This window comes from Rissa tridactyla, chromosome 2, assembly GCF_028500815.1.
Source record: "Rissa tridactyla isolate bRisTri1 chromosome 2, bRisTri1.patW.cur.20221130, whole genome shotgun sequence".
NCBI classification, from domain to species: Eukaryota; Metazoa; Chordata; class Aves; order Charadriiformes; family Laridae; genus Rissa; species Rissa tridactyla.
The window spans coordinates 130,424,281-130,445,887 of record NC_071467.1 but is presented as its reverse complement, the minus strand read 5'-3'; the positions used below and the strand labels follow the sequence as shown (position 1 = coordinate 130,445,887).

The window sequence follows — 21,607 nt, the reverse complement described above, 5'->3', positions numbered from 1 at the left end:
AGGTACCAAGTATCTTCAGCAGTCACTTACAGCATTGCAGGCAATGCTCCACTCCTTTACAGCGTTAAGGGGTTGGGGTTTGGGGGCAAGAGGGAGCAAGGGGATTTAGTTTCCGAATGCAAATTCTATGGCTTCCATATAGGCAGGTTCAGGGAAGAGGCATCCCTTCATTTCCAGAATACTTAGTGATAGTAATACTTAGTAGTTGTGGCTGGCACGCCTTTGCAAGTGCTCTTTGCAAGAAAAGAAGGGGTCACTAGCTGTACACCCACCATGTTTCAGAGGTCAGTGGAGTAACGTAGAATCAGGGTGATACTGCTACAGGAACTGCACTTTTTATTTAAAAAAAGAAAGGAAGGAAAAAGTCAGGTTGACATTGAGATAAAATATGCAGCTATCAATTAACCAAGCATATGTCCAGAACATCTATTAAGCTTATAAATTAATGTTCATTTTTATTATATTTGTTTCAATATTTGAACTGTATTTAAGGCCATACATACAGTTCAGTTATAGCAAGAACAGATACAGAATTTCTCACTCAACTCTGTCACAATGACTTCTAACTCAGAGATACGAAAATTACTACAGAACCAAAATTTATCAGCTAAAGGCTTTTTTTTTTTTTTAAATAAAAAAATCTGTCCACTTAATATTAAAATACAAGAATGCAACCAAAAATATGCACAGAAGGTAACAGCAACAAATACCTTTTCCCCAGCCTGGGCATCCAATTATTGTCACATACCTGAACAAGCTTCTTGATATTTACCCTGGCTCTGGAGGCAGGTTGAGCAAGCCACTAAAAACTCCTTGGCATATAATTATGTTCCAGATCACGGTGTCCAACACAGACTTTATCTCCCCGCTGAATCTGGTCTAAAGACAACACTGGGTAATTGCCCCAAGGTAACTGTCAGCAAAGACAGGGTATTTGCTCTGTTCTGAAGACAGGCTCTTCACAAGCTCACGAAAAACTTGCCAGCGAGAAAAAGGTTATTCTGCGTAGCTGAAACGAGAACAAGATGTTACGTACAGGTAGGCAACTCTCCAGATAGCTGCCCTAGGACAGAGACCCGATCTGGAACCACTGTTAAGCATGGCTGCTGAAGAGAAAGCATGAGGACTGACAGAGCTACAGCATGAGTCTTTCCCATCTATAAGAGCATTTACATAGTTCAGGAGTATTTAGTCAATTTAAGGGGAAAATTAAGTAAGGAAAAACGCAATTATTACCAATGCTGGGACTGTGTGGAAAGAGTCCTACAGCACAGCTAGAAAGTCTCTCTAAGGTATAGTAAGTGCTTACACTGAGCATTTACTATACAAAAAGGAAGACTCTAACATAGTCCTTTGAAATGGAAGTACATACAAAAAACCCTACTGTAACATTATCATCCAAGCCTCCACAACCACACCAGTACCTTCCCTTGTGTCCTCCCAGGAGAACAGAGAACGTACAACTACAGTAGAGGACCCCAGATCATCCTAGTTCTTCCCTGGAAGGCTGTGCAACCACTGGATTTTATTTTAAACATCTTTTAGCTTTCCTTTTCCCTCCAAATATTGTAGTAGTTCTAAGCAATTTTTAGTGAATTTGTTACGGTTAATGAAGCTGTAAACTGCCCAGTCTATTGTGCCACATCCATGGTACTCCACATTTGGATGAATAAGCCTGAGAGCGTGAAGCAGCAGACTCCTGAGCCTCTTCCCCTTTCTGTGCTGCAGAGATTTTTCGCTCCTCTTCCACAAATCCATCTTTTTCACATCAGCATACTCATTAAGTGAGTCAGGAAGTTCTTGCAATATGGCCCAAACAAATTTATAGGGAAAAGCAGTTATTTGGGGTTTTCCTTAAAAATCCACTTATCTTTTCCCTCCCTCTATGCAAAAAAAAAAAGAAAAGAAAATAAAAGAGTTCCGATAATGAAGATGTGAAGCCTCAGTAGGAAGGTTCTGCAGGCAACCCAAGAGCATAACAGGATAAACAGAAAGAAAAGTTCCCTGGCCCCAAACTGAAATATGGACAGGGATACAATTGGTTTATTTTTATTTTTTCTCATCAAAGCTGGGACCTTAACAACTCTCGCTTCACCCAGTTATCCCAGTACAACAATCAGCGATGCCTGCGAGGTAGCAGAAGCTCCTCAACAGCAACTTACAGAAGCTGCAACAAGTGTCCAACAGATTGTTAAGAAAAACATGTAAACTTCAGGGTTTCCCTACCATTTTGTCACTGAATTAACTTGGATCAACGTCAGTCCTTTGATGTGAAGACAAAGAAAGCAAGGGTAGACCTCAGTAATTTGGTATGCAGCATTCACCTGCAAGCAGGCAAGCATCTGAAGTTTACGCGAAGCCTTTCAATGCATTTTGAGGTCCCCCCCGTAACACTAATAAACACACACACTCTCTGATGAAGATACACAGCAGGACTGCATCAAAATAAATGACTGAAATAATGGCATAGTGTTGTTTTCTTCACTGAATGCCACCGCCTTCTACCACGTAAGGGGCTGAGTTCACATTCACGTACCCGTGCCAATCCCATATAGCAGTGAAATCGGATCTCTCGTGTCTTAGATGTACTACCTCCCAGTTTCTGGGTTACAGCTTCACTTGCTTCTACTGGGATAATTCCCAGAAAGTAAGCTGGTGACTACATTACACGCTGCTGAAGAAATAAGTGATACATTACATCTATTTCTCCTTTCCACAGCATACACGGATATTTGCAGTTGGACTAGGTGATGGTTGCAGTTCCCTTCCAACTGAGATAGTCTATTCTATTCAGCAGTTCTGTTTTTATTCAATGAATATTTACTACCTGTCAAAATATGTTGGGGAAGAAAAACTTATTTCCAGAAGGAACAGCAACATTTGCAGCTTACTCAAGTTTGACAAAGTAGTCTTGCAGGGAAAAAAAGAAAAAAAAGGAAAAAAGGGAGGGGAGGGAGGAAACTCAGAAGTGTGCAAATATTTCCTAAATTAAAAAAAAACATTTTGTTGGACCCATTTCAGCAATGCCAACATTTCTAAATGAAAGTGCTCAGCCTTTCGCAACAAAAATCTTAAAAAATAAGATGGCCTCTCTTAGCATGCAGTGAGATCTTATCAGAAGAAGTGTTTCAAAATTCATCCACAACTAAATTATTTTGGGCCACAGAGAACTGACCAGCTTAGCTTCAAAATCCCATTCATTTTTTTCCATTAAACTGATACATTTCTTCTTTTATTTATACTCCATCCTATGTAACACAAGATGGAATGTTAAAAAGGTATAACTAACGCCAGTCTTTAAGTCAATTCATTCTTTAATGAATTACAGTATCTTAAATTGCACAGTAGTAATGTACTCCATCCTGGGCACTCAGAGACACAAACAGCACCCCGGCGCCATCAGCATCTTTGGTGAAGAAATGCATTCACCTTGTTTATCATGGAACAAAGTTAAGACGAAACCTCCTAAGAATTCAGGGTGATGTACACAAAAATCAAACAAAATCATCAAACCATAAACCAGTTATTTCTTCTATTCTGCAGACCAGAATATTGCTCCAGCCTCTTGTAGTAAAGATAAGTTTAATAAACCATATGTACACCCCCAAAGTATTTGCAAAAGTCTCAGGATAGAATTAGACACTGAGTAACAGGAATTGGTTCTTTAATTGTGAACTTATTCATGGAGACATTCCTCTAAAACCAAGGACTTTTTTTTGTTAAATACAGCTGATTTATCAAACCAATTCTCTAATTGCCGCCACTTCAAATTAACATTAAAATTTTTGTCTCTGCTTTTCTCAAAGTGTATATAGCTGCTACTTAGATACTTATCATCTAAATGTTGAATTACTGGTGCTTACTAGAGACAAATAAAATCAATTCTCAGTGAAACACTGCTTATTCAAGAAAAAGAATTATAAATAAAGAAAAAAAAGCAGCACATTCAGGAGCAGTATAAAGAGTACACTGGAAGCAGCTGGCCTCCAGTGCTGCTTTCTTTTGCATTAAAGACTTCTGCAGCTTGACACAAAATACTTCTGATTACTTGTTTGTATTTGCATTATATTATATAGGAGGAAGGAATGGTAGGTAAGATTATCTCCAGATTCAACAGATATGTTTCTTCATCATCTAGCACCACCTCTCCCTCAAATTATTTTTTTACTATACAATTCCTGGTCTTTTCACATTCCCCAAGAAATGAAGAAGTGATAAAAAGATAATTTGAGTGGCAGCCACCTGATTATTTTACTTTTTTTGTAAGGATTGCAGGCTAGCTATGAAACATCCTCTCACGTCCAGACGAGTAGATGTGATAATCACTGTAAGTTTTCCCCCCAAAGTATGCCCTACACAAGTGAAGTATAACACAACTGCTACAAGTTTCCTGATGTTTCTTCGGTTTTTCATTTTCTGACTCCTATTTGTTTAGGTCTGATAGTGGTGTACAAGAGGAGCAATCCCTGCTGCCGGCAGGGATGTAGCCCTGCAAAAGGCCTCACCCAAAGCCACTCAAGCCGACAGAGGAAAAAAAGCAAGATCCCTCTTGGTTTCATGTGAGGCCTTGGATCTTAGAAAGGAAAAAAATCAGTCTGCAGCATGTTCACAGATGTTTGCTTTCAGCCCTTTCTTCCTGGGAAATACACCATTCAAACTTCATTCCGTTCAAACACTTTATGCTTTAGCCTCAACATACTTGGTAACCTCAGATCAAGAACATCACAGAAGTATCAAAAATCATGTTGTATTTAGAGTTTAATGGCAACTCCATTTACCTCCACATGACTAGTATGACCTAGACGTTGCTACAACATTGCACCTACATTTTATCACTACCAAAGAGCACACCAAAGAGCAAAGGAAACCAGGCCTGGAACTGGAAAAGAATCCAAACCCCTGTTTTGCTCAAGATTATGAGTAGGGGAAAAAAGCGCTGACCAGAAATGTTAGTGAAAAAAGACTATTTGATAGAAAAGCCTTCCTGAAGTTTCCTCGCCACACCAACTTGCAAAGTTAATGAGCACCGTCCTTCGACGTCCTTGGACATCCTTCCACATGACTGTGAAACGCATTTTCCATAAATAACAAAAGTTACAGCTGTAGAAGTACTGGGCAGAGGATGAACTTAGAATCAACGCAGCCACGATTAGGTTTTTCTAGTTGCTTCCCATGAGGAATAATTAGTACTACTGCTGAGGTAAATACACGTCACTGTTAATTTATTTTGCAAGGCCACAGGTTTACAGCAACGAAGCACAGGTCTGTCCTCTATTTCCAGACACCGAACAGAGCATCCCATATACGTAGTTCCCACATCACGCTCAGTGTAAAAAGCCTTGGGTTAAGATCTACAACCTCATCAAAACAGCCCATCTCAACTCCAAATGTTAATTTACACATTGAGCAAAAAGCTACAAAGAGCTACATGACAGTAACCACTAAGACGATGTTCACACTCTTCTGAAGAGCTCAGCTTTAAGCGAATGAAATCTTTCATACAGACTTAAGTTTGCGTGACCTTTCATAAATGTTGAAGCATGTAGCCCCTCACCCTCATTACTAGCAGCACAAAGGGGGTTGCATCTTTTTACGCTTGTTTCATACAACGTACTGTAAGCTCCAGTATAGAAGCTGTCATCTATCTCACACTGCACTTTACCCAATCTGCTGGTGGAAGTTTGGACAACAGAAGAGAAGGGAGCAAAGCAAACATTTTAGCAATACCAAATGCCAGTTTTGCACGTGCTCACAGCCAGCTTGTAATCCAGCAGCTTCTACTATCAAAGTGAGGATGCAGCCCAACCTTTATTAGCATTTCTGAGAAGATATTGAAAGGGCCAACTTTAAGCAAGCTGCATACATTCATCCGGTGGATTATTAAACCACTCGACCTCTTTGCTGCGGAATTTGGCCCCTTGACTGCTTAATATTAAATATGCATTGTACTCACTGAAGGTAGCAGATGCCAAAGTTACCACCAGACATGGAATTTCAGAAGCCTCCTTCCCCCTCCATATGACCTGCACTTTCCAGATGGATCATATTTTATACATAAGATTTTGGTCTGTCTCCTGCAGCTATTCTTTCATTGAAGAAGTTTTATTTTTCCTGCTAATCCTATCACTTAGGAAAGCAGCTGCCTTTGCTCCCACCGTAAGTACTGTTCTGTTGCAGGTCCCATCCTAATATTTGGGAATTGGTCAGCTTTGATGAGAAGCATCATAGCTCACAGTTCCGACAGTAATACTACACAAATACCTCACTGGAAACGATCCAACACTGGGACTTCTTACAGGGTTATGATGAAATGTTCAGCGACAGTAGATCATCTTAGTTTGTGTAATTACTGTATAAGCAGATGGTCTTTTTTTTTCCCCTTCAAATTCTTCTAGCAGTTTCAGTGCAATACAAACTCTCCTTCCACTAAGGTAGAAGTGTCTTCAGATTTATCTTTTTTATCTCTTGCTATCCACCCTTCCATCTCTTTGGGCCCACCACCATATGTTCAGACACTCATTTCATTCCCATCCATTTCCTCAATGCTCGTGAGTTGCAGAAAAGCAGGACGGCTCAAATAAGTTACACAGCAGCTACATAGGTGCGTACGGCATGTCAGTACTTATCACGAGCCAAGTGAACACATAGTGCCTCATACAAGCAACAACCCCACCTGCACACGCAATTAAAAATACTCTTCAATTACAAATACAACGCAAAAATAAATTTTAAAAAATTACATGGTCAAAATATGATTAAGAGATTCAGTTTAAATATTGGCTCTTCAGCATCAGAGTAAACTTTGTATTTACAACTAGCTTTAAGGAGCTACTTGACCCCCACTCTAAAGGATGCAGTTCAACTATGGGCAGGTTGAGGAAGAACCAAATCATGGCGGGGGGGGGCCCAAAAAAAACCCAGAAACCAAAATGTGTGACTCTCTGGACTTCTATGAACAGCTGAAAATGCCCCAGAAGATTACTAATACCAAGTTAACACTTACATGTAATTTCAGAAACACTCTGTGGAACCAGAGGTGCCATTCCTAGCATCACAGCCAAAGATACTACCAGGAGTACAGAAATGCCATAAAATTCGCCATGTTGCCACAGCTGAATACTCAGCAGTTCGGGGTTGGTGGATTTTGGGGTGGGTTTTTTTTTTTTGCTCCTGTCTTGACACTACTCTGGGGAATTGACTGGATTAAGTCCATTCCATTCTACAGTGTGAACCTGGCAAATAGCAATGTATTAGGCCTTTTACTCCCCAGACTAGAGACACCAGAAAAGTCAACCAAACTACCTTTGGGATCAGAGGGGGCAAAAACAAGAGGCAGGGAGGCAGCCTAGGAAGGCAGACTAAAAACCCCTCCTTCTCGGCACACTTGCAGAGAAGATAACAGCACTTCAGGTTGCTTGGACAACGTGCTGGTAGAAAGAGCTCACTGAGAAGCATTTACTAATCAGCAGTTTAAAATCAATGTCTATTTTCAGCTGTGAGCCACAGAAAACGTGAATACAGTCTGTTTGATAGTACTGCTTCAGACTTACAGAGTTCCTCCTGCAGAACGTGATCTCATTGCAGAGGACACTGGTGGGGCCTTCTAAAAGACCCCAGAGCAGCGCTCCCGAGCTAACCCAACTCTTCAAAGTCTTCAATACAAAAATGCAAAACCCAGAAAGCAGCTGGTGTATGCTGACAGGCACATAGCACTATCTCAGCGTTGGATATTTCATCCAACAGGCGCAACTCTCCCAGGTTATCCACAGTGATACTTTGTCAAGTAACTGGCAATTTTTCAGGTGGCCACTAAGACATAGGAGAAAAAAACCAAACCACTGTATGCTGAATTATTTCATTACCATATGATTATTCATTTATGCTACGTTATGAGTAAGGAAACCAACTACAGAATCCCTCAGAAACCAAATGTACTCTGTCCCCAGAATGCCACAACAGTGTTTCCTTATACGAAATTGAGTTTTATTTGCAAGGATGAACAAAAAAAATAAAAATCCCTTGATAAGTATTTATGCCCACTTTTTCAGAGACACAATAACGACCAAATTCTTACCAGCTCTCCACTGATAATGTGTATGATTATTAACCCCACCGTGAAATGTGGCAGAGTATGATTATTAACCCCACCGTGAAATGTGGCAGAGTGGCAGCCAGACCATCAAGAGCCCGTGCCATACGCACCTCCTGTTCGCAGCATGAAGTTTATTATCTGCGCCGTAACACTGTCTGCCCAGCAATCGCCCACTTCAGTTTAAACTAATAATGGAAAATAACTCAATCAAGTTTTCTTTATTCCTGCAGCACATGCTGAATGTCCAAAGCAACGTATGTTTTATATGGTGTGTTACCCTCTGCTCTATATGCCAAAAACTACAGCCAATTTTTAACACGACAAATTTCAGTGCACGTTTCTAGACCTGTATGACAGGAAACATTGAACACTTCGCATCAGACTTACTGAGAAAGTGATTCCAACATAAGCTCCTATTCAGACATTTATTCCTTTATTTCCCAGCTACCTCCAGAAAGGTTAATCACCTTTGGGCTGAGCACTTATCTGATGAGTTTTCATAGATTCTTTTCCTTCAGGCTGTGCCAGGAGCCCCCCACAAGCACCAATCAGTACAGCTGAGCCTCCACGTGCAATCTGGGACCCATATACAGTGTCATCGGTCCAACTCCCTCCTGATTTTTCCGGTGTTTGATACAGGTGAGTAACACAACATACCCTCACGTTGTATTCACAAGCAGGTCAAGTTTAGCCTGCCATCACTATGAGGTGAAGCATTAAAGATGAAGCACAAGCATCCTTACATCATTCTCCACCAGTTTGTACTCCATCAGCTGCATGTGTGACACCGTGTGTGCAAAGTTTCAGTTCCAAGTCCTGCAAGTGTTGGGACATGACACACTCAATTAAAGGTATGTGCGTGCTCCATCTGTAATACTTTCTTAATTTTGAGATAGGAAAAAAGTAATAAATACTGGCTACAGAACTAAAAATACAGTTATTAAGAAATGGCAGTATTTCAACATATAGTTCTCCTCTCTGCAGAGAGGTCTAAAACACAGTGATCAGGGATTAAAAGGCAACGCACTGACCACAGGGGCGGGACTATATCTTTTCTGACACCCTGTGGGCTGTGGCACTTCGGGGCTGATTATCTACTTGAGGAACACGCATGACGACTTACGAACTTTCATTTTGGGAAACTGTTTCCCCATAACTTTTCTGGTACAATGTGATGCACGGCGTAGGAAAATCTAAGAATCTGAGATTAAAAAAAAAAAAATAAAACCACCATGCAACAATATCACAACAGTATGCTTGCACCACGTCAAGTCATAAATTACAGAGTTTTGTGGTATGTGGTTTTGTTACCTCATACTAGGCATCGTGATAATTATGGGAACCACACCTTTCATCTCACTGACCTATAACACTACATTAATGTAACGTTACACTCACAATTTAAACTTCAGGGAATTTTTTTCGGGTATTCAGGCCTGCCTATTAAAACTTAATAAAGTGAAATGCAGGGTAGGTTCATTGCTTTGTAGTGGCACGTTGTTTCCTTACACTTCTAGTGAAACACGGGAGTCTCCTGTCTGCCAATACCTAAAACTTCGGTGTTTCCCCCAGATTTTAAAAACTTGCGTCTGCTTCAAAGAATTTGCTCAGGTTCCGGACAGTTTAAGCGCTGTGTTTTATTAGCAAAAAGAGAAAGTCGAGAAGTTTCAGAGGGGAAGCAGCCTATAAAGCCAAGGCAGCACACACCTGCCGAGGCAGAAGAGCGGAGGTGCCGGGGGCACGGCGTAGGGACGGGATGCTTTGCTGAGAGGCCGGGGCGGGCGGCGGGGTGCCGGCCGGCAGACCCTCCAGCGCCGGCCCGCCTCAGGCCCGGCCAGGCCGGTCCCGCCGGAGAGGTAGAAGGGGGGGGAAGAGGGAAAGTTGGCGCCCGCGGCCGGCCAGGAGCCGCCGCGCCACCCCCTCCTCCCCCGGGCGCCGCCCGCCCTGCCGAGGGGCGGCCCCGGCGGCCCCTGCGCACGCTCCCGCCCGCCGCCCATGAGGCGCCCTCGCCGGGAAGGCACTGACGAGTCATCGCCCCACCGCCCGCAGGCCTCCCCGCCCCCGGCGGGACGGGCGGCCGAGGGGACCGGGGGGTGGCTGCGGCCGCCGACCGGGCAGCGGCCGTTTCGCGGCGCGGGGCTGGGGGTGGGGGTAAGCCCACAGGTGATGAGGATCCGGCGCGGCGCTGCCCGGCCCGCCCTCCGCGGCCGGCCCCTGGCCTGGGCTCCGCGGCTAACGGCAGCGGCTCACGGCGGGGCCGCCCTTGCCTCCCGCCCGCTCGGCCGGCCCCCGGGGGCTGCACCGGCGACCCGGCCCGGCCCCGCCGTTGCCACCGCCTAGCCTCCCTCCCCGCCTGCCCGCCGCCGGGCTCTCCCTCCACGCCCACCGCGCCGCCGGCCCCGGCCTCCCTCACGCCGTCCCTCCGCCGAGAGGCGCCTCCCGCGCTGCGGCGGCCGGTGCGGCCGGAGCCCGACCCGTCCTCCCCACCACACCTAGCAACAGCGCTGACAGGACGCAGCGGCGGCGGCGGGAGGAGGAGGAAGCGGAATGGCTGCCGCGGCGGCGGCGGCTCCCTCCCTCCCTCCCCGGAGCCCTGACAGCCAGAGCCGGGGCGGAAGCAGCAGGCGGCGTGCTGTGCCCGTCCTCCTCCTCCCTCCTCCGCCGCCTCCTCCGGGCTCCTGCGCTCCCTCCTGCCAATGCAAACTAACTCCCCCTCGCCAGGGCCGGCGGGCTGCACGCCTCCCCCGCACCCACCCATGCCGCCGCCGCCGCGCCGCACGCCGCCTCCCCGAGGAGCCCTCCACGTCGCCCCGCAGGACCCCTCCTGCCACTCCTCGCCCGCCCGCCGACCGACCTCCCTCCCTCCTCCGGCGGCCGCCACCGCGCCCCGGCTCCCGCTGCACCTTGTGCCGCCCCCCACCCTCCTTCCCCAGCCTGCCGCCGCCGCACACGCGGCCCCCACGCCCCCCCCCTGCCCTGCCCTGCCCCGGCGGCGGCCCCGGCCCCGCCGGGCACTCACCGATGTGGTTGTCCTCGATGTGCTCGATGAGCTCCGCCAGGGTTGGGAAGTGGAGCCCGCAGCCCCCGAACCTGCAGGCGTTGGAGAAGAAGGAGGCGGCGGCGATGCCTGTCATGGTGTTACATCGAGATCCCCCTGCGGTGCCTGCTCTGCCAGGGCCGGCGGCGGCAGGGCGGGGAGAGGCGGGGGCAGGGGGGGAACGGGACGGCGAGAGAGAGAGATGGGGAGCGAGAGAGAGAGGAGGGTGGGGGTGGGGAGGAGGAGGAGGAGGTGGCGGCCGCGGCGGCAGCAGCAGCGTCGGGAGCGGCGGAGGGGAGGGACGGGCTGGGTGGGGGGAGATGAGGCAGCCGCAGCTGGGAGGAGGGACCAGCGCGGCTCTGTAACAGCTGTGCTGCCCCGGCGGCGGCCGCCGGCGGCGGGAGGAGCAGGGCACCCGGGCCGCCCTCCCGCCGCCGGGGGACACCCGCGCCTCCTCGCCGCGGGGGCGGCGGAAGCCGCCGTCCGGCAGCGGGCGGGGGCGGGTGAGGGGAGGAGGGCGCGCCCCGCCGCTAACTTTCCCCCCCCCTCAGCCTCTTGCAGGGGTCGGGGGGCTGCTCCCGGGGTCGGGGCTGGGAAGGCGGCGTCCGCCCTGGTGGGCTCTGCCAGCCGCTGGCAGCTGGCTCCGAGCGCGGCCGTCACCTCCGCCGCACCGGGGGAAAGAGGGGGGGAGCAAACCGAGGGGCGGTCGCTCCTTCCCTGGGGCCGCCAGACTCAGCCCTCACCTGCCCAGCGACGAGCCGGGGGCACCTGCGGCCGGCCAGGCCTCGGGGGCAGCGGGGTCTCCGGCTCCCCCTCGAGCCGCCGGTTACAGCCCGCGGCCCGGAGCCTTCCCGCCCTCGCCCGATGGTCGCCAGCGTGCCCGGTTTGGCGGGACGGGGGTGTGAGGCGGCGGGCCCGGGGTGGCGGGGGAGTTGGCAGAAGTGGCGGAAACACCTCACTCCCGAACCCTATTTCGACTTTTTTTTTTTTTTTTTTTTTTTTCGTCTCCAGAAGGCTATTCAGCAGAGAGGCTGACTGATTAATTGATTTTAATGAAGGTCTCCCTAGGCTCAAATTCGCAGACAGCTTTATTTAAAATTAAAAGAGGGGGAAAAAAAAAGTGAGAGATTGCTCGTCAGGAAGGCTTTTTTTTTCCTCTCCACTTCTGTTTTATAATCATCTCTCTTCTTTTCTATATTTATACAGTTCTACAGTTTTATTAATGATTTTGAGCAAAAGCGTGACTAAAAAAAGCCTCAAAATCTGCATAAGACTCTCTTAATTGTACAGACATAACTGATTCCACAGATCCCAGTAACGGTTAACAGTCCCAGGCTGTTCTCATCTCTGCAAAATTAAGCATGTGCATAAGAATAAGCAGAGCCCTTGCCTGTTGCATTAACTGTATTGCAGGTGGGGATGTTCCTGGCATTGCTGCAGCAACCAAAGAATAGCAAAGCCTAAAAATGCAGTAGGATGGTTAGTGAATGGAAAGATGAGGATTTGCCCATTTGCTTGAAGCATGAAAAATCTTGGAGCTAGTTCCTGGTGTCCCGTATATTAGAGAGCTTCCTGTATGTGGTGAGAAAACAAGCTTTATCTTGCAGGTTATTTTAGTCATTTTCTTCCACATTCACTTTAATGTTTTTTCTGATGTTTTGCCTTCATCAGATTGTATTTTTCTTGATGTATGCATCCACTCAATTTAGTTTATAACAAAGAAAACAAAGCAAGCACGAACCCTACTTTCCAGCAAAAGACCACGTGAAGAAGCCTTTTCTTACTTCAACATGTAGAGCTAGAGTTTGTAAATAGAGTTTGCATAGCTATGAGATGCTGAACCATACAACAATACTGCAGATTTTACACCTTAAAAAAAATGGTAACATGGACACAGGGTAGTCCACAGTACGTTTTCAGGTTTGACTGCGGTCAGGCTGTAGTCTAGAAGGTTGGGGAATTGCTGCTGTTAGGCATTTCATCAAGATGTGTAATTCTTTTGAATAATACAGAGGGGTTTGGGATCAGACATCTGTCATTTGATCCACCTGTTTCGAGCATAGCTACTTCACAGGTTACTGTTCTTCTAATATCTCCGCTGTCTCTCTGATCTTATCGAAGGAACTTGCTCAGTGTGAGTTGACTCAGCGGAGGAGGAGTTGTTCCTGCTTAAGACCATGAACCTGGAAACTCATGCCACACAAGCTGCTGTCACGAATGATGCTACAGAATCAGGTTTGTGCAAGTGCTCCTGTGGATCAAGACATACAGCACTGAATAGTGTGTGGGGAAGAGGAGTAAAATGGTAAGGTAAACGTCTTCCCTAATAAGTTGCAGTTTTGGAGACTGAATTTGTACAGTCAAACACATAGGCCTGTTTCAAATGACAGTGGGTTTGGTGAGCGTGAATCCTCAGCACTGTTAACATTATCAGGACTGTAGATTTTACATTTTTGTTTGCCTATGAGTAGGCACTCGCCAGCATAATTCAAACAGAATTCTAAGGCAGGAAATTAAGATTAATCAGAATGAGTATTAAATAAAAGAATTTCATGTGGCTGATTATCAAGGTCAATAGATGTGTGTTTTAGTCTATTTGTTATGAAACAAAACTGTGATGGGCATTGGGTTGGTATCAGTAACCTTTAATAGCTATTAACAAAGAACACTGGTCACCTACAAAGAAATTCAAGTAGTTTTGTAGCTATCAAGCCATAAACATCCATGGTTAACCACCTGCTAGTAATAGACAATGTAACGATTGCTTTCTGATTGTGTGAACTTGTTCAGTTAGCTGCGGGTCTCTTTTCATTCATTGTTTGCTAAATTCTCTGGATTTTTGAGACCTTTTGAGCTAGGGAGAGCGCTTAACTCTTGCAGCAGTGGAGAAGAGCTGGTAAGTCAGGAGTTATTCACTATCCCATAGGGTAAGCATTCAAGTCAGTGTCTTTTTATGTAAGTACTCCTCCTACTCTGTAGGGCCTGGTTTTGTAGATACTCAGCTTTAACGGCTTCATTAGAAGTTAGGGTAGTTAAACCACTTCATATTTTTCTCCCCTGTGATTTAAGTACTTGGAGCAGTCTCCCTGTTTGTTTGTTTTTTCTTCTGTAGAGTCAGAAGGATTTTATTCCCAGCATAGTTAAGGGCCTTCTCCCCTGGTTTCCCTGTCCAGGCAAGGGACAAGGCTCAAGACAGACAGACATGAACAAACCCAGTGAAGGTGCGCCGAACTTAACTCTTCTCATCCCTGATTCACCATTGTTGCCATATTACCATCTGTGGATTACAGCCAAAATACATTATGTCTTGAAAATAAGCAGCATTTGTAGAAAGAACATGTACTCTTCCCCACGTACTTGTTGTTCTTTCCTCAAGGATCCGGGAGACAGAGTGGTTTTATCAAACTTCTTATCAGTAGTTTACCTGATCCAATATATTTTAAAGTTCTGTATTATGAATGATCATTTTCTTATTCAAGCTGTACTAGGATAGAGAACTAGGGAATCCATATGACAAACTGGCAAACTAAGAGAAAGTGCTCAGAAGTTGTCCCTGTCATTTGGTTCTGTGGGAAAAATAAATAGAAATTGGGCCTAAGTGATTTGTCAAGCCAAGGCTAAGTTGGTAGGCCTTGTTTTATTTGTTTTTGAAGGCCCCCTAAGACCCTTAGTTTAACAATCATCGGATAGACTCTCAGGCACAACTGAGAGCAGGACTGCCTGTGAAAAGAAGGACCTCCGTACACTGCTGAGAGCTGATTAACTAAGTAGATTTCTAGATCATCTCATTATTTCTAGATCTTCTGATTATCTGCTTATAAATGTGTATATTAGGACTACATCTTTTCTTCACTAGCTTCCTATCTTTGTGCCTCATTTTAAGTCCATTTTGATAATGTAAGAAACTTGCTTAGAGTTATTTTAATTTAGTCTTCCTTAAACTGATGGGTTATGGTCCTGGATCCCTTATCTCCATAGGTGGTCTGGCTCATAGACCTTTTTCAATCACTTATGACTGTTGGTCTTTCTAATAACTGATTTTTGCTAATAACTTAGTAGTTATAGTGTGGTAATTAACTGCTGTAACTGCTGACCTTTATCTGAGGATAGATTGCTACCAGCCACCCATACTGTTCTAGATTCCTGAAAGCTGATTGTTCTGTCCTAATGCTCTCTGGAAGGCTAGAAGTCAGTCTGAATTTGAAAAACTTGGTAGTTGCTGCCCTTGGTGCTTTGAGAGTGATCAGACTTTTATTGAAGACGCCACCCCTCTGTCAAATAGTAAGGAAAAGCTAATACTTGCTTCAGAGTCTTATTTAAAGCATAGTTTAAGTACTTATTTTCAGCTATATTTATAATAGTGGAGCGTTACTGAGAAGATTGTTATGACTCTTGCACAAGGATCACATGAATCAGTAAAACTTTTTAAAATTACAGGCTCACTACAGTTCTGATTTTTACACCATTGAAGTCATACTTGAAAATATCTATTTGTGTTTGTTCTAAATAAAAAATAAACCAAGAATAATTGGATATTACAAAGAAATGGTTGGCAACACCTTCCCCTAAAAAATTTACTGATTTATTTTTCAATAACAATTTTAATCGTTATTTCTGCTTGCCTCTGCATACTGGCCATATAAGAACTGTCTAACAATTTGGGCAGATTTCATAACAGACATATCACTGCTGCAAAATCATTATACAAGTAAAACATATTTCTGCAGTTTGTGTCATGAGAATCCTATTTTTAATTTATACCACTGAATTAGTTTTCTCTTGGCAGTGCACTGTGTAGCTTCAGGGTGCAATGGAAAAACAAAACGCTAGGCTGGGAAAGCACTGTATTCCCCACTAGTTCCAGATGCCCCAAAACAATAGATAGAAATCCTGCTTAGCTGAACTTTCTGAGAGAGTTCCACATTTTCAGAAGGACAAAGCTTCAGATAATCAGGAGATCAAAGCTGCCTCTGTACTTCCAGTTACCTGTAACCTAGAAAAAATTAATTTTCTTGTCTTGTTTTGACTTCTTCAGGAAATTTGGAGCTAATATGATGTTATAGCATAAACCACTGTTACAGTGTTAGTCTGCCTTGGAATTATAAAATGCAAGCTATTTCAATAGTCTCTTGTAAGAACCCGCAATTACATAGGTATTGAATAACCTACTCTATTCTTACTATGGATTATAGTGGAATACTTTACTAAAACCTTTTATGTTGTTTCACTCAGACAATCAGAGATAATTAACATATACTTTTTTTAAATAACTGGCTAGAAAAATAACACAATTTTGTACGTTTATCTTAATGAAAGGTAAACTTGTTCTTTAATGAAGGTTAATAGTATAGAGTGAAACGTTCAATTTAATAGCTTTTACAGCATCTCAAAAATGCAAAAGTCTATAGTTCTGAAATTTTTGCCTTTTCCACTTTCACTTCCTAAATTGAGTACCCAACTTGTAACTGGATTTCATGGCGTCTACTGACGTAATAATTCATGAAGTCAATTAAAAAAGGCAAATTCATTCCCAAATCTATTGAGATTATAGTATTATTTTCACAAAAAGAACCCTAAATTAGAGCAAGCACTTCCTAGTTTTCTTTGTTTGGAGTAGAAGTGTCATCGCAACTGACAGAATGTGAAACTCTTGTCCACTGACCCTGAAGATCATTGAGGATGCTATAGTCGCAGGCTGGTTTAAAGCAATCCTAAGGCAGCTCTAACTTACATCAGTGATCTGGAGTGCAAAGACATGGGACACAAGTCTTTCATGGTTTGGTGCCATCTCCTGTTTCCCTTCCAGTTCACCTATTCCTCTGCTCCAGATCAAGATTCACCTAGGAAAATCCAGGTCCTTCGTTTCTGGATCTCCCAGTCACAGGGAGCTGTGTATTTTAGAGCCTGCATATTCAGAACAGACTCTCTTCTGTTTAGCCTGAGAATTTCCCATTTTAAAAATTCTTCATTGAGCCAAGAATACCGGCGACAGGGAGAATTCTGCACTGAGGCACGGATGCCAGCAAAAATCCACTTGCTAAATTGTACGTAGGGTCAGAAAATTCCCAGTGTTCAAGCAGGCAATTACACAGGGAATTCTTCCTGTTCTTTAAAGACATGGCTCTCTCACATTCTTAAGCTAGGTTACGGAGAAGGCTTTGGCATAAGTTTAACTTACAGCACTAGGGATGGTTTGTACTCTCTAAGAAAAGGAAATCAGGTAACTTTCTTTACAGGAGGCTAGGCAATCGTTGCCTGTGGAGCCTGACATCACTGTAAAGGAGATCCACGGTTCAGAGTAAGATCTGGTTTTAAATGAAAGAAAGCCCCATTTTCGTAAACCACTCAAATGATCTTCTGTGGTGAACGAACTGCCAGAAGCTTAGCTGCAAGAATATTGCAAATCACTTGCAGTCATCACTGAGGGTGGTTTGTCCAATAAACATGTATTTCTTATGACAGCTTAAATCGGACGTACAAATCACATGCCTGTTATCATCACACGTATCATGAGGACTGAATATGACCACTACAATTCTGAACAAAAGAAGAGAAGAACATCAGCTAGTGAAAATTTCTGTAGTTCTCCCTTAGCAGCTGAGGACCTCTGAAGAGACTCTCCCCTCCACTGAGCAGATTGCTATGCTTGGTTTACTTAGAATCACCTGTTCAAATCCACAAATACATTGCATCATTGGAAGTAGATGCTGAACAGGAATTAAGCAAAATCTATGAAATACTAAAGTGGTGCCGTGCCAAAAATTCCAAAATGAGGAAACTCTCAGGTGAATGGTACAGTAGTAAGAAAAAATAAAAAGGAATGGGGAGAAACTATGTGAACAGTTATCTGAGAGAAACATGGGAAACACGATCAAGAATGGGGGATCTAACACTTCCACAAAGACAGTATTTGCTGTTTGCCATCCTAGGCAAGGGATGCAACTCTGTATCATTGAAAATGGGAATGTCCATCGAAGATAAGTGCCAAGACAAAACAAAGATTCCCTCTTTTCCTTCAGAGGAATGCATACTTGTGAAGGCTTCAAGCATTCCCCTGGTACCTTTCAATGTCTATTACATCATAAATCTTATGTTTAAAAAAAAGCTGGCGTGTTTCCACAAAATGCATCCTTTTCCTCACCTGCATAATAATGTATAAGGGTTGGAAGCAACGAGAGACTTAATTATTTTAAATCCACACTCATTTTTTGTATATTCTGACTTGTGTATACTCACCGTCTTCATTGTGATTTTAGGTATTCGGCACTTTGCAGAATTTCATCTGCAAACAGCTGCAGAAGCTCCTGCTTTACATAACCAAAAAACTACTCATCATAGTCTTAGAAAGTCATGGGTCTGCTTTATAAACAAACAAACAAAAATGCCTACGCATAATGCAGTATTTGGAAACAAACTTGGACATTACTCACTCTTCAGAACATCTCCTGATTTAGTTATCTCGCGTGAAACAAGCTAACGTGCTTCTACATTCAATGCCAGGAGCTCCTAGTGAGGGAAGGCGTGAAATAAAAGAGGATAGATTTGTGGTGTTTTAATAAGGTATTACTGCACGCTGGCAGAATGCTGAAGTCTCTCACCGCATATTTCCAGCTTTTATATCTATATCCTGCAAATTCACCATATTTCAACCTAAAGAAATTACTCACTGTCCAACAGCAACAACTTTTTCAAACTGCAGTACGAAAAAGAAAAAACAATGTTCTATGGGCCTAGAGATACTTAATCTTACAGAATGAAAAAAGGCGTATCCTAACTCCCACTTATTTTCAGTTTCTTTCTTAGGAAACTCTCAATGGAAATATATCTTTGTAATAGCGTCTGTGTGTATCGACAGATAACAGTCTCAACATCTTCAGTTATTTTTCCCACCTCTGTATGTTTATATTGTAACTAGACTATAGCCAGCCCCACAAAAGTATCAAAAGGCATAGTGAAACAAGAATCATTATCCCTGCTTTTCTCCTGTAGGTAAACCAAACAGAACAGATATTATTTGCAAGAGCTCACTTGCTTCTTTTTGCCCTTATTTTGTATTCAGATTATTTGTGCTTAATTCTTTGTACCAATCTATCTTCTGGCATATAATTTGAACACCCAAAATTGTACCAGAAGAAAAGACTTGGGGAGCTTAATAAATAAAAAACTTTCTTAGCTTTTTTCTGAAAGAGGCTTACCGTTGCATACATGTAATGATTTTTTTTTTTTGGTGCTATGTCTATTTTTAATACTTCATTTTGTATAGTTTTGGGTGTACAGATGTGTGAATCTATCAAAGAGTACAGTTAGAGGCTTCTTACATGTTTAACAGATGTGACTTCTTGTGATGATAGTAAAAAAGTACTCAAAAGCATTGACAGGTTCACACTTTGCCTTCAACTGGTTTGTGTGGCACATTTCCAGCTTAGCTGTAGGTTGAGAAACTGCATGTTCAAATACCGTTGTCTTGGAAATACACACAAATATTGGTTCTTAAAATTTAAACCTGAAATGATTCTTTGATGTGCAAACTGAAAAAATTATTATTTAATTAAAAACTCTTAATGTGTAACAATATTATCTTTCTATCTCCTCATTGTATAAGTAGTCAGATGTTGCTCTGTTTGGCCTTTTTTTGGTAATTGCTTTGGCCTTTGCACATTGCCACAATAATTTTTATACGGATGAAAGAATAATTACATCTGTAAAGTCTGTGTATTATATAGGAGAACTTGTTCAGCTGAAGTAAACTCTCATAGGTCTGTAAAAGTTGTTGGAGCTTTCGTTTGGGGTAGGATTTCAGAGGAAAGAAGAGATCAGACTATGTGATGTGGAGCTCTGGCCGTACCCTAGCCTCCAGGCCATAGCTTTTCCACCACTGATTTAGGCCCTGATCACAGAAAGCAGATGGATTCCTTTCCCCCATCTCTTAACTAACCCCAGCTGAAATCAGAGGGGTTCCACACCTACATGGGTTTATATGCAGTTCACAGCTGCTTTGCAGCATTAATGTTTTCTGAGTAGTTTTTCTGTCTGATCTGCAACGTCAAACCAACACGATTGGCAGTGAGGAATTTATGATTCACTTTATTACGGTTTTGTTCTGATTTTCTTTTGTTTCTGCTGTCTGGGAAAGCAGGACCCAAATACTTTTTCCTCCTTCCTCTGGGATGTTGGTCTGTTTGATAAACATATTAAAAGGACTGTTAGTACTTGGGCAATATCCTCAATTCTGCAGTGGCGGTCTTTTGTGCCTCTGATGAGAGAAAAAGGAATGATCTTTGGAGGACCGCAGGAGGCTAGTGTAGGTGACAGTATTTCTCTAACTGCTGCGAGTGTGTCACCTTAATAGGCCGGGACAAATCAAAACCAGAATGAAGTGCAGTTGATTGGTCTATGAGGGATGTAGACGGTTTGGTCAAGTGGAAGAAAATGGCCTTTATTTTACTCACTACTGTTTCAGGTCCAGGTGGGAGCATTTGTGAGTGAGTTTTCAGGGCTTCCATGAGTCTAAGGACTATTTATCCCTAGAAACTACTGTTATTATTGATTTAAGCATGTTTCCAGTGCCCCTCTTCATTTTACAAAATAGACTTGTGCTTGTACAGGCTGTTTTCAGATGACAGGTCTATTTTATAGAAAGTTCTGGGCTAAGTTGATTTCTGGAATTATCAGGCCAGATTTCTCACACTCAAGAAATGGGGAAGTTAATGCTGTCACCACAGTATCTGCATAATCATAATCAGCAGTTTTGATTTTGCTGGACAGGTTAAGTAAGTCCAGACCGGCATTGCTCATTCAAATTGTTCAAATATCCTTCCCTGCAAGAAAACTGCCTCTTACTTTGTAAGTGATGCTGCTCAATTCTGGCAGAACTGTTCGTTTGCAGGGGCAGAGTAGAAGTGCAGAGGGCCACATCCTTATTGCCAGCATTTTTCACTGGAATAATAGAAGTTTTGGGAGCACTTCTAATTGCCTATTATGCTTGACATTTGTCTCCTTTGAACTTCTGGAAGTGTTGGGTCCCATAGTGACAGTAGTTGTCAGTTCTTCTTTAAGGACCATAAACTCTCAACTTGACTTGAAGAAGCACACAGTTTCCTTACTGTTTAGTGATAAGCTATTGCTAATTATACTCTTCTTATTACCAGATGCTACCTAGTGTTTTTTCATTTCAGTTTTGAGGCTGTATGGGGGCAATTAACATACTGTCTTTTGGCGACAGTGCTGCCTGACCCATATTTGTGCTGGGAGTCTGCTATAGACCACCCAACCAGGATGAGCAGGTTGATGAGGTATTCTATAAGCGGCTGGCTGCAGTCTCGCAAACACCAGCCCTTGTTCTAGTTGGGGACTTCAACTTACCAGACATCTGCTGGAAATATAAGAGAGAGCAGGCAGGCAGAAATATAAGAGAAACAGCAGAGAGCAGGCAGACTAGGAGATTCCTCGAGTGTATGGAGGATAACTTCCTGACACAA

General features: G+C 43.7%; 1 protein-coding gene across 1 annotated transcript in view; it reads right to left on the bottom strand.

The window, feature by feature from the left end:
- The window catches only part of JAZF1 (JAZF zinc finger 1), a 199,097-nt gene extending 187,769 nt beyond the window's left edge, over positions 1-11,328 (bottom strand). Inside the window, exon 1 of the mRNA XM_054193085.1 lies at positions 11,112-11,328. Coding sequence (XP_054049060.1) covers positions 11,112-11,226 — 115 coding nt within the window. The 5' untranslated portion in view covers positions 11,227-11,328. The remainder of the gene's footprint in view (positions 1-11,111) is intronic.
- Positions 11,329-21,607: the final 10,279 nt, after the last annotated feature.